This window comes from Balaenoptera ricei, chromosome 16 (assembly GCF_028023285.1).
Source record: "Balaenoptera ricei isolate mBalRic1 chromosome 16, mBalRic1.hap2, whole genome shotgun sequence".
NCBI lineage: Eukaryota > Metazoa > Chordata > Mammalia > Artiodactyla > Balaenopteridae > Balaenoptera > Balaenoptera ricei.
The window spans coordinates 115,304,215-115,321,141 of record NC_082654.1 but is presented as its reverse complement, the minus strand read 5'-3'; the positions used below and the strand labels follow the sequence as shown (position 1 = coordinate 115,321,141).

The 16,927-nt window shown below is 37.1% G+C and overlaps 1 protein-coding gene across 5 annotated transcripts in view; it reads left to right on the top strand.

Annotated features, from left to right (window-relative positions):
- Positions 1–13,587, top strand: part of LOC132350750 (zinc finger protein 33B-like) — a 47,066-nt gene extending 33,479 nt beyond the window's left edge. For 4 of the 5 annotated variants that reach the window (XM_059900198.1, XM_059900194.1, XM_059900195.1 and 1 more), the window contains 4 exons: positions 478–535; positions 5,856–5,982; positions 6,264–6,359; positions 10,127–13,587. In XM_059900198.1, the coding sequence (XP_059756181.1) occupies positions 521–535; positions 5,856–5,982; positions 6,264–6,359; positions 10,127–11,607 (1,719 nt within the window). In that variant the 5' untranslated portion in view covers positions 478–520 and the 3' untranslated portion in view covers positions 11,608–13,587. The remainder of the gene's footprint in view (positions 1–477; positions 536–5,855; positions 5,983–6,263; positions 6,360–10,126) is intronic. The other variant, XM_059900199.1, reaches the window with a different exon arrangement.
- The last annotated feature ends 3,340 nt before the right edge of the window (positions 13,588–16,927 follow it).

The window sequence follows — 16,927 nt, the reverse complement described above, 5'->3', positions numbered from 1 at the left end:
TTAATAGTCATGTCTGCTTAGGCTGCTCTTGGCTGTGATTATATTCAAAACTCATCACTTTCTAATTAAGTGCCTTCATTTTACTCATATCTGTGCTCTTGAGACTATATATTTATCTGCTTTATCAATATGGTGGAAATACTATTGAACATCTCCTTCCCAACTCTCTTCAGTGACATCATGTGAGTAATTTGAAATTGATCATAACAGGAGTATTTATTTATTTATTTTTATGACAGGGATATTTATGCCTCAGAAATTGGCAACCACAACTCAAGGCTTTTTTTTTTGAGAACCTGTTATTAAATATTTTATTCTGTTGATTCTACATTCCTTCTCTTTTAAGGAACCAAGAGGACATTGTCTCATAGGAGGGCATTTTACCCAGTAGTGTGCAGATTTTGCAGGAAGGTAAATCAAGGAGCTATGGGGGAGGCCAGATCTCTTATGACTCATTTCTCTTTCCTTGTGTCTCAGTTATATCTTCACAGGTCTCTATATTTTTTAAAGAAAGCAGAAAATGAACAAATCCCAGGTGAGTTTTTATAAATGTAGAAACAGATAAATGTCAGCTTAGCAGGAAATAAGCAGATTAGTACCAGGGCAAAGGTGGTGTGTCACTGACCTTCAAGTCCTTAATGTTTAAGTTATAGATGCTAAGCTGTACATTTGTTTCTGATATCAATAGCAGACATTATTTCAGGAAGTGCATTGAAAATAAGGATGAACCAAACTGATTCTTCATGGGACATGAAGACTTTCCTGACATTGGAGTCTGAGAAGAGCCTTTTTGTTATTGGTCATCAAAATGTTGATCTTGGAAAAACAAAAAAAAGTGTTGATCTTGGGACTTCCCTGGTGGCACAGTGGTTGAGAATCCACCTGCCAGCGCAGGGGACACAGGTTCAATCCCTCGTCCGGGAAGATCCCACATGCTGCAGAGCAACTAAGCCCATGCACCACAACTACTGAGCCTGCGCACCACAACTACTGAAGCCCAAGCATCCTAGAGCCTGTGCGCCACAACTACTGAGCCCACACACCGCAACTACTGAAGCCCTCATGCTCTAGGGCCTGCGTGCTGCAACTACTGAGCCTGCGTGCTGCAACTACTGAAGCCCATGTGCCTAGAGCCCGTGCTCTGCGACAAGAGAAGGTCCCACTCGCCGCAACTAGAGAAAGCCCGCGCACAGCAACAAAGACCCAACACAGCCAAAATTAATACATTTTTTTTAAAAAGTTGAACTTGTGAGCAATATTCTAATAACAACCTTGAAATAAATGAAGGCTCTTGCCACTTATGGAAGAGGGCATGGTAGAAACAGAGGGCATATTGCCAAAGCATAACTGCTATAAATTATCAAGAGACCATAATACCAGAGTCTAAATAGATAGCTGTTCTGTGGTCCAGCTTAAATCTGTGATAAAACCTAGTATTTTGAGGAGTAATGAAATGGGCAGTCCAAAATAATTTACTGTAACTTCTTCATAAGAAGTTTTTTGGGTTTTGTTTGGGTTTTCATATGGTTTTCAGCAGAAATTTCAAATTATGTTTTCTGGAAAATATTTCTGCACATCAGGTTTCCATTGCATGCAAGTTTGGTTCTTTCCCAACACCTGCCTGAATTTGTTCTGGTGAATGTCACCAATGAGTTTGATCTTATTGACTGCCAACATTTCATCTTTTGCAATAAAGCATTTAATATCTTGTGTCCATCTAAGCACTACTTTAGATGCATCTCATAAATTTGTAGTTCTGTTTTCATTTTTGCTCTATGTAAAGTATTTTCCATTTTTTCTTGAAACTTCTGTTCAACCCATGGGTTATGTAGAAGTATGTTGTTTAATTTCTAAGTAGCTGGAGATTTCCACAGACCTTCCTGTTATTGATTTCTTGTTTGGCTAGAGCGCATAATGTATATGATTTCTTTTCTTGTAAATTTGTTGAGATTTGTTTTATGGCCCAGAATACACTCTATTTTGGTGAATATCCCGTGTACATTTAAAAAGAAAGTGTATTCTAAAGTTGTGGGGTGGAATGTTCTATAAATGTCACTTAGGTTTAGTTCAGTGATAATGTTGTCTGGGTATTCTATATTTCTCCAATTTTATTTTTACTTCTATCAATTACTTAGATAAATATTGAAGTCTTCAACTGTATTTTTTTTTGTCTGTCTATTTTTCCTTTCAGTCCTATCAGTTTTTACCTCATATATTTTGAAACTCTTTTGTTAGGTGCATACACATTTACTTTTGCCTTGGAGAATTGACCCTTTATCATTATGTAATGTGCCTCTTTATTTTTTATAATATCCCATCTTATGCAGTCTATTTTGTCTGATATTAATGTAGCTGCTCCAGCTTTCTTTGGATTATTATTTGTATGGTATTTCTTGCTTTATCCTTTTACCTTTAATTTTTTATGTTTTTATAGTTAAGGTACACTTCTTATAGCCAGTCCTGTTTTTTTTACCCAATCCAACAATCTGGTTTGATTAGAGCATTCACATTTAATTTGATTATCGGTATGGTGAATTGAGATCTTCCCCTTCCTAGCTATTTTCTATTTGTTCTATTCTTTGTTTCTCTTTGTCTTTTTCTTCTCTTGGATTAGTTGCATATTTTTTATTACTCCATTTCATCTTTCCCATTGACTTATTATTTATACCTCTTAAGTTTTTAAATAGTTGCCCTAGGGTTTATAATATACATTTTTAGTTAATCAGAGTCTCCTTTCAAATATTAAACTACTTGACGTTTAATATAATGACCTTACAACAGTATATTCCCAATTCTTCCCTCCTGTCCTTTGTGCTATTATTACATCATACATTTTACTTTAACATATGCTATATACATACAATACAACACTACTCTATTTGCTTTAGACAGTCAGTTGTCCTTAAGAGCAAGGATCACAGTCTACAGCCCATAGGTAAAATTCAGCTCGCTACCTGCTTTTGTAAATAAGTTTCTTGGGAACAGACACACACATTCTTTTATGTCTTACCTGTGGCTACTTTCACACTACAGTGATAGGGTTGAACAATTGCAATATTTAATGTATGACCCACAAAACCTAAAATATTTACTGTCCAGCTCTTTAAAGAAAAAAATTTCCAACCTCTGCTTTAGAGCAATTAAAAATCAGGGCAGGAAGGATTAATTTAACTACCCTTTATTTATTCCATTTCTATCACTTTTGTGTGTGTGTGTAGATCCAAGTTTCACTCTGATTTCATATTCCTTTCACATTTCTTAGAGAGTAGTTCTGCTGGTGAAGAATTCTTTAAATTTTTGTTTTTCTTGGAAAGTTTTTTCAATCATTTTTGAAGATATTTTTGATAAATATAGAATACTTGGTTGACAGTTATTTTCTCTCAGCACTTTAGGAATTTCACACCATTGTATTCTACTTTGCATGGCTTCTGGTGAAAAGCCTGCTTTAATTGTTATCTTTATTCCTCTTTTGTAGTATTTCTTTGTTTACTGGCTACCTTCAAGATTTTCTCTCTTTTTAAGCGGTTTTAATATGTTGTGCTTAACTGTGCTTTTAGGGGGACTTTATGCTGCTTGGTATTCTTGAGATTCTTGGATCTTTGGTTTGTTTTCTGTCATTAATTGGGATAAATTATTTTTTAAAATAAATTTATTTATTTATTTTTGGCTGTGTTGGGTCTTAGTTGTGGTGTGCAGGCTTCTCATTGCGGTTGCTTCTCTTGTTGCGGAGCACGGGCTCTAGGCGCATGGGCTGTGGCACGTGGGCTCAGTAGTTGTGGCTCACGGGCTCTAGAGCGCAGCCTCAGTAGTTGTGGTGCATGGGCTTAGTTGCTTCACGGCATGTGGGATCTTCCCAGACCAGGACTCGAACCCATGTCCCCTGCATTGGCAGGCAGCTTCTTAACCACTGAGCCACCAGGGAAACCCTAATTGGGATAAATTTTAAGCTACCGTTTCTTAAAATATTTCTTCTATCTCATTCTTTCTTTTTTTTCTGGGTCCCAATTATGCATATGTCAGAAAATTTGATTGTATTTCACGGCTTTTCCGTGTTCTGTATTCTTTCACCCTCTTCACTTTTTCTTCTCTTTGAGTTTCAGTTTGGGTAATTTCTGTTGACCTGTCCTCAAGTTCATTTATTCTTTCCTTGATTGTTAACTGTTGCTGAGCCTGTTGAAGACATTCTTCATGTCTGTGTTTTTCTGTTACTGTGTTTTCATATCTAGCATTTCTATTTCCAGCATTTCTCTCTGCTGAAATTACCCATCTGATTTTGCATGTCGTCCACCATTTTTGTTAGAGTCTTTAATGTATTAGTTATAATTACTTAAAATTCTGTCATATGGTTTCAAAATCCATGTCATATCTGAATCTAGTTCTGATGATTACTTTGTGTCTTGGTAGTATCTTGTTGGTTTCTTTCCTTTTCATATACTTCATAATTTTTGGTTGAAACCCACATATCTTGTGTTGGACTCTAGACCAAGGTAAATAGATTTTATTCCTGGAAATGGGCATGACTTTCCTGGTAGGCTTTTAGTCCAGGGCTTTGAGTTAATCTAGTTCGGTGCTGGCAGGATTTGAGATTTGTTGTTTGTGTTACTACCCTCAGTGCACCACAGGCTTCAAATTTCTGTAGAGATACTTTGTGTTTTAGGATAGGGTTAGTTTACCAAAAGTTACGTCTGTTTCTTTCTAAGTTTTTAGGTTTTCTCTTTGTGCCTCAGAGAGAGTCTTTTTGCATGCTTTTTATTTATCTCTAGTCCATCTGTCAGCAATACTCTATAGGTACTTGTAATTCCAAGCTTGTTAGCTTCGTGGTGGGAAGCAGTGGGCAGAGTGTACCTTATTCCAATACAGCCTCAGTCTCGGGGATGCTCTGAGTCCCTGGGTCTTCGGGACGTGGCCTGCTTGGTTTTCTTGCCCCTTCCCCAGCTGTAGTTGTAGGCTCAGTGCATAATCCTTCCCTTCTCCCAGGAATACAGTAAGTGCCCAGTGGGGTTTGTGGAGAAAAGTCCTTTAAGAAGGTGCAAGCCCCCTCAGTGTCTGTGGCCCACAGGGGTTTCACACTTTTGTGCCAGCGCATACCCAGTCTTCACCAATTAATATGTCACCTATTCTGGTGGGATTCTTTCCTGTGGTCCAACTCAGGTAGTCAAGAACATACATTTCCTCTCTCCCTGCAGGTACTGTCTGTTCCGAGTTTTGGGGCACTTCGAGTGCTTTGAGAACGTTGGCTCTCTGATAAATTAGAAGTTGTGAATTCGAAGTCACTAGGCCCATTTCATTGTAGAAATGAGAGTGATTCTTTTTCTTGCTTTCTATATCCTGAGGCAGAAGCTAAAGTCAACCCATGAGTTTTTAATGCCTCCAATATTTTGTTTGTGCTATGTTGCCTCATAAAGAACATCCATCCAGCATGTTGAAGGCCTTAAAGCTTTTCCTCTCCAATTAAACACAAGCTACTGACAAAAAAATAGAGTTAACTTTTCTTTCCTGACCCCAGTATACTTTTTACATACTCTAATGTATACTAGTAACACCTTATTTTTGGAGTTTTTGAGTGTATTGTGTTTGTGTAGTGTTTAACTTTTTGGAGAACAAGAAGAATGTTTTATTCTTCTTACTATTCACAACAGCCAGGACATTTCAAGGGATAGTGCATTAATAGATTAAAACAGAAGGAGGATTTTAAAAAAATTATTTCCCTTTTATAAAATCTAGTATGAAATAATGTACATATCATAACATATAAACTCTCAGCAGTGAACCTAGTAAGAATTAGTTTCCATACATCTTTTCTGTGCCACCCCAATTCTGACCACTTCAGACTGAGCAGAAATGTACCGTTCCAGGGGTCAATGTCATTCAGGGATGTGACTGTGGGCTTCACCCAGGAGGAGTGGCAGCACCTGGACCCTGCTCAGAGGATGCTGTACAGGGACGTGATGCTGGAGAACTATCACAACCTTGTCTCAGTGGGTAAGCAGAGTTTCCATATCAAAGTGTGAATAGCATGCATTTTATTTCTTAGACACCAAAACTTGTGATCTTTTGTGGTTAATATATTATTGAGGCTCTTGATTCAGGAATCTGAGATTTTTCATTTCTTTTGAGTACCAGGAAGAACGTATTTTCACATCCCATGAAAGGTTTAAATGAGCCCATCAAGGTGCTGCTCTAGAAACCCTACCTTCTCCCTCCTTCAGAGTTGCTATAGCCCATTCAGTATGGCCCAAATTCTGTCATTTCTCCTTCTACAGGGTATTTCATTACCAAGCCAAAGGTGATTTTCAAATTGGAGCAAGGAGAGGAGCCATGGATATTAGAGGAAGAATTGCTATACCAGAGCTTCCCAGGTGAGTTAGTGAGTACCAGGCGAGATGAAGCCTTGGGAAATTATATTCTAGGTGGTTGGTTTAGGAGTTGATCATTTAAAATGTTTTTTAAGACTCTCTTTCTAATGGCACCTCCTTTGGAAGTGTAGAAAGGATAACTATGATAAAATTGAAAGAGGGAAGGGTAATGGCTGAGAAGGAATGTAAGCTGATTTTCTGATTGTTAAAAGCTAGGGGTCCAAAGATATCATTTATGGAGACAAGTCAAGTAATACAGGCATTTGTATGTTTAATAGTACAAAGATAAAGACTAAGATAGGTAATAAAACCTACTAAACTTTGGTTTGTGAGGAGAAGAGAGGAAACACTGCCTTCACTGTTATATGTCGTAGAGTATTACTCGATACTATCTAAACAAATAGGTAATTAATGGAATTATAAGTTCATACTTATAAGATTGACTACTAGAACAATATTACAGCCTTCCTAATTGCAGGATTGTATTTTTGTTTGTACCGAAAAACAATGAAAAAACACCTTTAATGTGCCTAAAGAATATTCGCAAACAAATGAAAGGATATCATGCTAAAAGAAAACCCTCATAAATCCTACAAAGCAGAAATACGACATTGCCTAGTCACAGTCTGATAAAACCAGAAATTGGTAACAAAATTGTCAAGCTCACAAGACAAGTTATTTCTTTTATTTTTCCTTTTGTATTCTTGAGTATTTTTTCTTAGTAAACTTGTAATATTTCTCATATTCTAACTTCCTACTGACATCAAGAACCATATTTCCTCATACTTTTACTTTTTTCCATTTCCTGTTTTAGTTGGTGAAGTTTTGCTGTTGGTGGTGGTGGTGTTTTTGTGTTTGTTTCACCTTGAACATCTTCTTTTTCAGTAGCCTGACAGGATAAAACTGTGCTCCTCCTATCATTTATTTCGTGATATTTAATTACTTGCCTGACATTGATTATCACATTATGGTCTGATTTGGCTTCCTTAATTTTATTTTACTATTGCCCATACTCATGCTAAACATCATTTGATCCCCTCTCCTCAGATGCCATTTAGGCATATGAGATATTTTTCTATGTCACACCTTTCTTCATTGTTTGCTTTCCTTAACTAGATACTAAATAAATTAATAAATGAAAAGTGCTCAGAGCATTACTTAGTATATTATAAAAGGTTATTTTTACTGTTACTACATTGCATATCCTTAAAGTGTGGGTTAAGTTTGTCATCTTCCAAGAAACAGCTCCTGGTGTTCGGGTCCACATCTTCTCTTTCTTCTGTCAACACTCAGTATGTAGTGGGTCTTGTACACAAGACTAAAACTAAGCCAAAGTCATATAATCTGTTACCTAGTAATATCTAGCTTTTTTCACACCTGGTTTATGATCTAACAAAGAAAATGGCCACTGGGTTACTCTTTCTTACTTTGGTTATATATGTATAACCTGACATAGACTTCCGATAAACACATGTTGATTGGAACCAGATAGAGGAAGAACTTCATATTCTGAAAACACCATGAAGGAATTCTTTCTGAGTACATGCTCAGGTCATATTGGGACCTAATTGCACATGCCTTGTGATGCCTTACCATGAATCTTGGAATTTTTTTACTAATTGGAGTGATGAATCATAGATTTCTGATTTTATGTAGAATTCTGCTCAGCTCATTAAAGCCATCACCTTTCAAAAAAAAATTGGGATGCTTAGCGATAATTCTGGTTGGTCAAATATAAAATGGCATAGCGTCTAAACGTTTGTGTTTGAAAAAGCTTTCCAGGTAATGATGATACACGTAGCATGCTGGGGTCTATTGATTTAAAATCACTCAAGTTCAAAGGAAATAAGAGAGCTAACAACAGCTGCTGTGCGCATTGGTGGTTGTTAGATCGGAGCAAACTATGGCCTGTAGACCTACCACGTGTTTTTGTGAATAAATTTTTTTTTTGCAGGACAACCATGCTCATTTGTTTGTCTGTTTTTGCAGCACAACCATGCTCATATGTTCTTTGGCTGATTTCATGCTGTAATAGCAGAGTTCAATATTGTGACAGATGGTGGCCTGTAAACCCTGAAATATGTACTATTTTGCCCTTTAAGGAAAAGTTTACCATCCCCTGGTTATAAGAATGAGAATAAAATTGCATGAAGCACTTCAAATTCAGCATTTAATTAAGAAAAACTTGTCATATTTTTTCAAATCTAAGAGATCATAGTTTGCAAGTAGACCATTATCTGATGAACGATTAAGGAAAAAATATTCTGTGCATTATACTGTGACCTGCTGATCACAGGTCTATGATTAATTGTAAGACACACCCTGATTTTAGAATGTTCAATATATGTGTTTTACGGTAGATGAAGTACAGTACGTTACAAAGCAGTGCTATCTAAGGTTGTGTTAAAACAACAGGTCTAGACAGGAACTACTTTTAGATTTAGAGTAAGTGTAACTTTTGAAAGTTTAGAAAGTATGAAGATTTGAGATGGCATTCATGGAGATTTGGAATAATAGTATCATTATGACATTTTTTTTCTAGATACTAAATAGAGCCAAGGCTGAGTGAGAGAACACATTTTCAGCTTGTTGTGAAGAGTGGGCAGTTCAATGAGACAAAGAACTGACTAGACTGGGGCAGAGGTTATTGATTATGGAGCTGTAGAATGGTAGCTTGAAAATCTGATGGACATTTAGTTGGTGTAAATTTTGTTTGCTAGAATGATGACTTGTAATAGTTTTCTATGTGGTACTTGGTCAGTGGTTTTTTAGCTTGGGATAGACTTTGTTGCACTGGATAACAAATGTGAACAAGACTTTCTAAATGGTAAATAAACATGATTGTTACTCATTTTCTAGGACTGGATTGAAAAATATGTCCCTTAAATTCTAATAGTATGTAGAAGCCTGAAATGTAGAAATGTGAGATGTGAAGTATAAAGCAAAATTAAGCATTAGTATTGTGGCATGGGCAAGGTTTTAAGGAAAAGTAAGCGAAAGTAAATGTGATTATCATGGTAGTTTACCTGTCGAACAACTATGATAGATCAATATTAAGGTATCACAGCCAAAATAGAGCAATGCTTCAGATCTAGATTGCCACAGGATGACTTAGTCTGCCATTGTTTTGTATTTTCTTTTTGTACATTCCTGTGAATCATGGCTAGAAGGGAAATTACAGTGCAAGCTAATAACTCTTCCCTCAAACATGAGGCAGTTGGTGCATTCAGAAATTTACTTTGCCGTTATGTGTAGAATGGAAATAAGGGAAGTTCAACTGGAGCATGAAAACTTGTCACAATGTTATTAAAAACAATGTAGATTTGAGGGTATTAGATCTACTTTGTAGTCCACCTCTTTGTTTTCCACATTAACACCTTTATCTACTGGTTTTCCTTGTCACTGAAATTACTCTTCATTAGCTCAGTTGTACCCATCCCAGTCTCTGTGATTTTCCTCCTACCCGAAGCTACCACTTCTGTAAAATCTTCCATCCTCTATTGGCTGTTTCTTGAGTTTACATTTTCATTTCTACCTACTTTGAGAGTTCTGTTTGTAAAATGCTGAATAATTACGTCTGCCTATTATTAGCTTTTCTCACTTTTTCCACATTTGTTTTCCCAAACAAACTAGATGGGGAAGAGTCACTTTGATCTTGAGAGACTCCTGAAACCAAAAGTCAAATATATAGTACGACATTTGTATTTTAGTCCAATTCTATTAGAAATCTGTTCAAATTCTTACGGTATGTTCAATATTTTCATTTCTAGAAGACTGCAAAACTCATGACCTAACAGAGAGAATCCAGGACAACCAAGACAAATATTTGCCACAAGTTGCATTCAACAACAAAACATTGACTTCAGAGAAAATTAATGCTTTAGGAAAATCATCTAATATGAGCACAAACTTTGTTTCTTCAAGAATAATGCCTTATAAATATGACTTATATGGAACGAGTTTGAAAAATACTTCAATATCAATTAGTAGTAATAGAAACTTTTCAAGAAAGAAGCCTGATGTGTTAAATATACATGAGAAATTACTTGTTATTAAGGAGGAAAAATCTCATACTCAAGGGGATTCTTATGAAAATGAGAAAGCCCTTGATCATAATAATGGTATTATTCAGCACCTAAATATCCAAACTTCAGAGAAGACGTTTAAATATAATAATGGTGGGAAAGCCCTAGAGAAAAAGACCGTGATAATCCCACATAGGCAAATTCATACAGGAAAGAAACTCTGTGAATATAACGGACATGAGGAAACTTTCTGTGAGAAGTCCTCTCTCTTGAAATGTCATGGAATCTACGTGGAAATGAAACAACATGAAAGCAGTCAAATTGAAAATAATTGCAGCAGAATGTCACACTTCACTCAACTTCAGAAAAATCAGAGAGGAGAGAGGCTATTCAAATGTAATGAATGTGGGAAAACATTCAATCACAAGTCAAACCTCACAGTGCATCAGAGAACACATACAGGGGAGAAACCCTATGAATGTTCTAAATGTGGGAAGTCCTTCCAACAGAAGTCAACGCACATGGTCCATCAGAGAGTTCACACAGGAGAGAAACCCTATGAATGTAATTTATGTGGGAAGACCTTCAGTCACAAATCAGCCCTCACAGACCATCAGAGAACACACACTGGAGAGAAACCCTACAAATGCAGTGAATGTGGGAAGTCCTTTTACCGAAAGTCATCCCTCACTCAACATGGGAGGACTCACACAGGGGAAAAACCCTATAAATGTAATGAATGTGGGAAAACTTTCTGCCAGAAGTCAGCTCTCATTCAACATCAGAGAACTCACACAGGAGAGAAACCCTTTCAGTGTAATGAATGTGGTAAAACTTTCCGTCAGAAGTCAGCCATTGATATACATCAGAGAACTCACTCAGGAGAGAAACCCTTCCAGTGCAATGAATGTGGGAAATCTTTTCATATGAAGTCAACTCTTACTAAACATCAGAGAACTCACACAGGGGAAAAACCCTATGAATGTAATGCCTGTGGGAAGAATTTCCGTCAGAAATCTACCCTCACTAATCATTTGAGAACTCACTCGGGGGAGAAACCTTATAAATGTGGAGAATGTGGAAAAACTTTCTGCCAGAAATCAACCCTTACTAATCATCAGGGAATTCACATAGGACAGAAGCCCCATGTGGCACAAACTGGCTGTGTTTTTCCCAATACTCATTTCCTTTTTTGTGTGGGTACACAACTAGTTAAGATTTTCTAGCTTTCCCTTGATACACATGAGGTTATGCGATCAAGCTCTGGATCAGAATGTGGGCATAAGTGATGTACATTATTTCCAAGCCCATGAAAGACCTCATTTGGAATCCTTTCTACTTCCCACTCTTTCCCTGTCAAAGATCATCCTCAGGACAGCTTGGGAGCGAGGCATTAGAGATTACAGATTCACAAGTTGGAAGAAACCAGGGTCTCTGAATGACTCCCTGAGCAGAGCCCTCCCTTCTCTACCATGACTCTTAAGTCTTTTCAGGAACAAGAAATAAACTTGCATTGTGTTGAGCCATCACATGTTCAGGTCTGTCTGTTGTCATAACTTATCTTAGCCATCCTGTATTTCATATACCCTGTGGATCTAATGATGGAGTGAGAAACACTGTATGTCAGAGAATCCAGTAAGAGAGAAACCCCTGTCAGTATCCTGCATTTTAATAACCCTTCATCAGCAAGTCAAACATTTTGTAAATCAGATATTTACCATGGAAGAACCCCAAGATGAAATGGCTGTAGGAAGATTTTCACAAAGACACAGATTTTACTGAACATCAGATAATTGAGAGTAGAATAAAACCTTATAATCTCAAAACACATTTCAAAATTTGTATATCAGAGAATATGTGACAGAAGAAAATTGTCAGTTTTAGAAATGTTGGGGGTGGCTTCCCTGGTGGCGCAGTGGTTAAGAATCCGCCTGCCAATGCAGGGGACACAGGTTCGAGCCCTGGCCCGGGAAGATGCCACATGCTGAGGAGCAACTAAGCCCGTGCGCCACAACTACTGAGCCTGAGCTGTAGAGCCCGCAAGCCACAACTACTGAGCCCACGTGCCACAACTACTGAAGCCTACGCGCCTAGAGCCTGTGCTCTGCAACAAGAGAAACCACGACAATGAGAAGCCCGTGCACCACAACGAAGAGTAGCCCCCACTCACTGCAACTAGAGAAAGTCCGCGCACAGCAATGAAGACCCAACATAGCCAAAAATAAATAAATTCATAAAAAAAATGTTGGGGGAATCTTCATCTGGAAATAATCTAATTCTAGAAGCAAGGTTTTGGATGCAGTACCAAATATCTTATTAGAAATATAACACAGTATGTTTACTTAGTCATGCTCACCATGGAATATGTAGCTTTAAAAAAGGCACAAATGAGTTGAAGCATCAGAGTAGCAGCTTTCAATGTGTATGTGAATAGCCTCTGAGCTATGTCAGGCTGATACGCATGAGTATGCTCTTTAACACCTATTTCATGTATGTTTGATTTTTGTTTTAGACCCCAAAATAATCATAGTGGAATGATGATGCTTACCTAAATAACTTTATTTATATCAGGGCTTCCTATACTAAATACTATTGTTGTTTCATCATATATTTACACCACAACATATATTTTAAAAGACACATTGAATGCATAAAATGCCACATGTCCTGTGTTCTCTTTGGTGACATATATAAATGGGAATAAACATTGTTACCAAACTGTCCTTTCAGTAAATGACCCAAACAGTGTTTAATAGAATCAAGGTTTACTTAAAGTATGCAACGAATCAGCACACAATTGTTTATAACACACATCTGAGTTAATGTTCAAAAGTAGCCTTGAACATTAGTACTTATACTTTACAGATTAAAAACAGCACTTGTTGAAGAAGTTACTCCCATTTTACATTTTTGATATGTCTAAGTGATACGCTTATATAAATTTAGGTGTGAAGCCCAGATTTTATGTGAGCCAAGAACTGTGTTTGTATTTAGTGTGGTAGAATGCCACATTTTTCTTCCTTGAATTATGTGACATGGCATTGTTTTCTCAGACAAGCTGTTCTATTTCTGCCACTTATCATTTGTGTGACCTGTGTAGTGATTTAATCTCTCTGTGCCTCAGTTTCCTCATTTGCAAAATGGAGATACTATTACCTACTTCACAGATACTGAATAGTTTGACTTGGAGTGTTCTGTTATAGCCAAAGGCATTTATGTTCAGAACTTGAACTTTAGAAATAAAATTGTCTATCATTCCATTGTTTGAAAGGAATTTCTATTTGTTAAGTTGATACAAGAAGATTCTTTTTAGAACTTTCCATTTTGTCAGGTGTCTTTAAAACATAGGAAACAAATGTGTTTTAAGTTAAATTGAATGATCAATTGACCCCCTTCTGTTACTGCTTGATTAAATATGGTACAAAGTAAAGACCCAACTTTGTTATTTTCCAGATGAATAGCCAGTTGATCTCTCACCATTTGATTTATTCATCCTATTTCACTGATTTGAAGCCCCTTTTTATTTATTTTTTTAAATTTTTTTTTATTTTTTAAACATCTTTATTGGAGTATAATTGCTTTACAATGGTGTGTTGGTTTCTGCTTTATAACAAAGTGAATCAGTTATACATATACATATGTTCCCATATCTCTTCCCTCTTGCATCTCCCTCCCTCCCACCCTCCCTATCCCACCCCTCTAGGTGGTCACAAGGCACCGATCTGATCTCCCTGTGCTATGCGGTTGCTTCCCACTAGCTATCTATTTTACCTTTGGTAGTGTATATATGTCCATGCCACTCTCTCACCCTGTCACATCTTACCCCTCCCCCTCCCCATATCCTCAAGTCCATTCTCTAGTAGGTCTGTGTCTTTATTCCCGTCTTGCCACTAGGTTCTTTATGACCTTTATTTTCCCTTAGATTCCATATATATGTGTTAGCATTACTGTATTTGTTTTTCTCTTTCTGACTTACTTCACTCTGTATGACAGACTCTAACTCCATCCACCTCACTACAAATACCTCCATTTCATTTCTTTTTATGGCTGAGTAATATTCCATTGTATATATGTGCCACATCTTCTTTATCCATTCATCTGATGATGGACACTTAGGTTGCTTCCATGTCCTGGCTATTGTAAATAGAGCTGCAATGAACATTTTGGTACATGACTCTTTTTGAATTATGGTTTTCTCAGGGTATATGCCCAGTAGTGGGATTGCTGGGTCGTATGGTAGTTCTATTTTTAGTTTTTTAAGGAACCTCCATACTGTTCTCCATAGTGGCTGTATCAATTTACATTCCCACCAACAGTGCAAGAGTGTTCCCTTTTCTCCACACCCTCTCCAGCATTTATTGTTTCTAGATTTTTTGATGATGGCCATTCTGACCGGTGTGAGATGATACCTCATTGTAGTTTTGATTTGCATTTCTCTAATGATTAAGGATGTTGAGCATTCTTTCATGTGTCTGTTGGCCATCTGTATATCTTCTTTGGAGAAATGTCTGTTTAGGTCTTCTGCCCATTTTTGGATTGGATTGTTTGTTTTTTTGTTATTGAGCTGCATGAGCTGCTTGTAAATCTTGGAGATTAATCCTTTGTCAGTTGCTTCATTTGCAAATATTTTCTCCCATTCTGAAGGTTGTCTTTTGGTCTTGTTTATGGTTTCCTTTGCTGTGCAAAACCTTTTAAGTTTCATTAGGTCCCATTTGTTTATTTGTGTTTTTATTTCCATTACTCTAGGAGGTGGATCAAAAAAGATCTTGCTGTGATTTATGTCATAGAGTGTTCTGCCTATGTTTTCCTCTAAGAGTTTGATAGTGTCTGGCCTTACACTTAGGTCTTTAATCCATTTTGAGTTTATTTTTGTGTGTGGTGTCAGGGAGTGTTCTAATTTCATACTTTTACGTGTATCTGTCCAGTTTTCCCAGCACCACTTATTGAAGAGGCTGTCTTTTCTCCACTGTATATGCTTGCCTCCTTTATCAAAGATAAGGTGACCATATGTGCGTGGGTTTATCTCTGGGCTTTCTATCCTGTTCCATTGATCTATATTTCTGTTTTTGTGCCAGTACCAAACTGTCCTGATTACTGTAGCTTTGTAATATAGTCTGAAGCCAGGGAGCCTGATTCCTCCAGCTCCATTTTTCGTTCTCAATATTGCTTTGGCTATTTGGGGTCTTTTGTGTTTCCATACAAATTGTGAAATTTTTTGTTCTAGTTCTGTGAAAAATGCCAGTGGTAGTTTGATAGGGATTGCATTGAATCTGTAGATTGCTTTGGGTAGTAGAGTCATTTTGACAAAGTTGATTCTTCCAATCCAAGAACTTGGTATATCCCTCCATCTATTTGTATCATCTTTCATTTCTTTCATCAGTGTCTTATAATTTTCTGCATATAGGTCTTTTGTCTCCTTAGGTAGGTTTATTCCTAGATATTTTATTCTTTTTGTTGCAATGGTAAACGGGAGTGTTTTCTTAATTTCACTCTCAGATTTTTCGTCATTAGTGTATAGAAATGCAAGAGATTTCTGTGCATTAATTTTGTATCCTGCTACTTTACCAAATTCATTGATTAGCTCTAGTAGTTTTCTGGTAGCATGTTTAGGATTCTCTATGTATAGTATCATGTCATCTGCAAACAGTGACAGCTTTACTTCTTTTCCGATTTGGATTCCTTTTATTTCTTTTTCTTGTCTGATTGCTGTGGCTAAGACTTCCAAAACTATGTTGAATAATAGTGGTGAGAGTGGGCAACCTTGTCTTGTTCCTGATCTTAGTGGAAATGGTGAAACCCCTTTTTAAATTGTATGCAGAATTACCCTTTGAAGTGGCTATTGTATTTTTAGGCTCTGCATTCCTGTCCACATTATTCTGCTGGTGCGTAACCCAGATGGGCCAATTATAGGACACTGCCTGCCTTGAAAGGAGTCCTTCAAGCTGAGATGAAAAGATGCTAATCAGCAACGTGAAAACATATGAAAATACACAGGACACTGGTAAAGGTGAAAATAGAAAACTGTAACTCTGTATTAGGATTGTCTGTTACCCTCTAGAAGTAACAGACAATTAACAAGTAACAGAAGAGAAGGATTGTCTTCTACCCCCTAGAAGTTAAAGGAGTAGTACAAATAGGCACTGTAACTATATTCTGAGTGGATTTGGTGTTTGTGTGTATGTGTATGTATTCCATATTTGAAAAAAACATGCAGTGTGGAAATGTGCAGCATTTTATGTGAGTATGTAGGCATATATTATCTGACAGGACACGTGAAGTCCTTAATCAGATAAGACTACCAATAAGGAGATGATTTTATGAGAGAATATTTATAAATTTGAGCATGTGATTTTTCCCCATCTCAGTGCCTGCCTCTGGGTGCCTGACTCCTAATGAAGTCACTGGGAAAAACTGCTTATCCGGGGATTTCCAGCGAGGCTGAGGATCTTTTTACTCCAGCTGACTAAAAATCCTCTTGATCCTGGTGAAGTTGACTCAGTTTATACTGGGGTTGGGCCTGGGTAAAAGGTGTCAGCCAACCTCAGT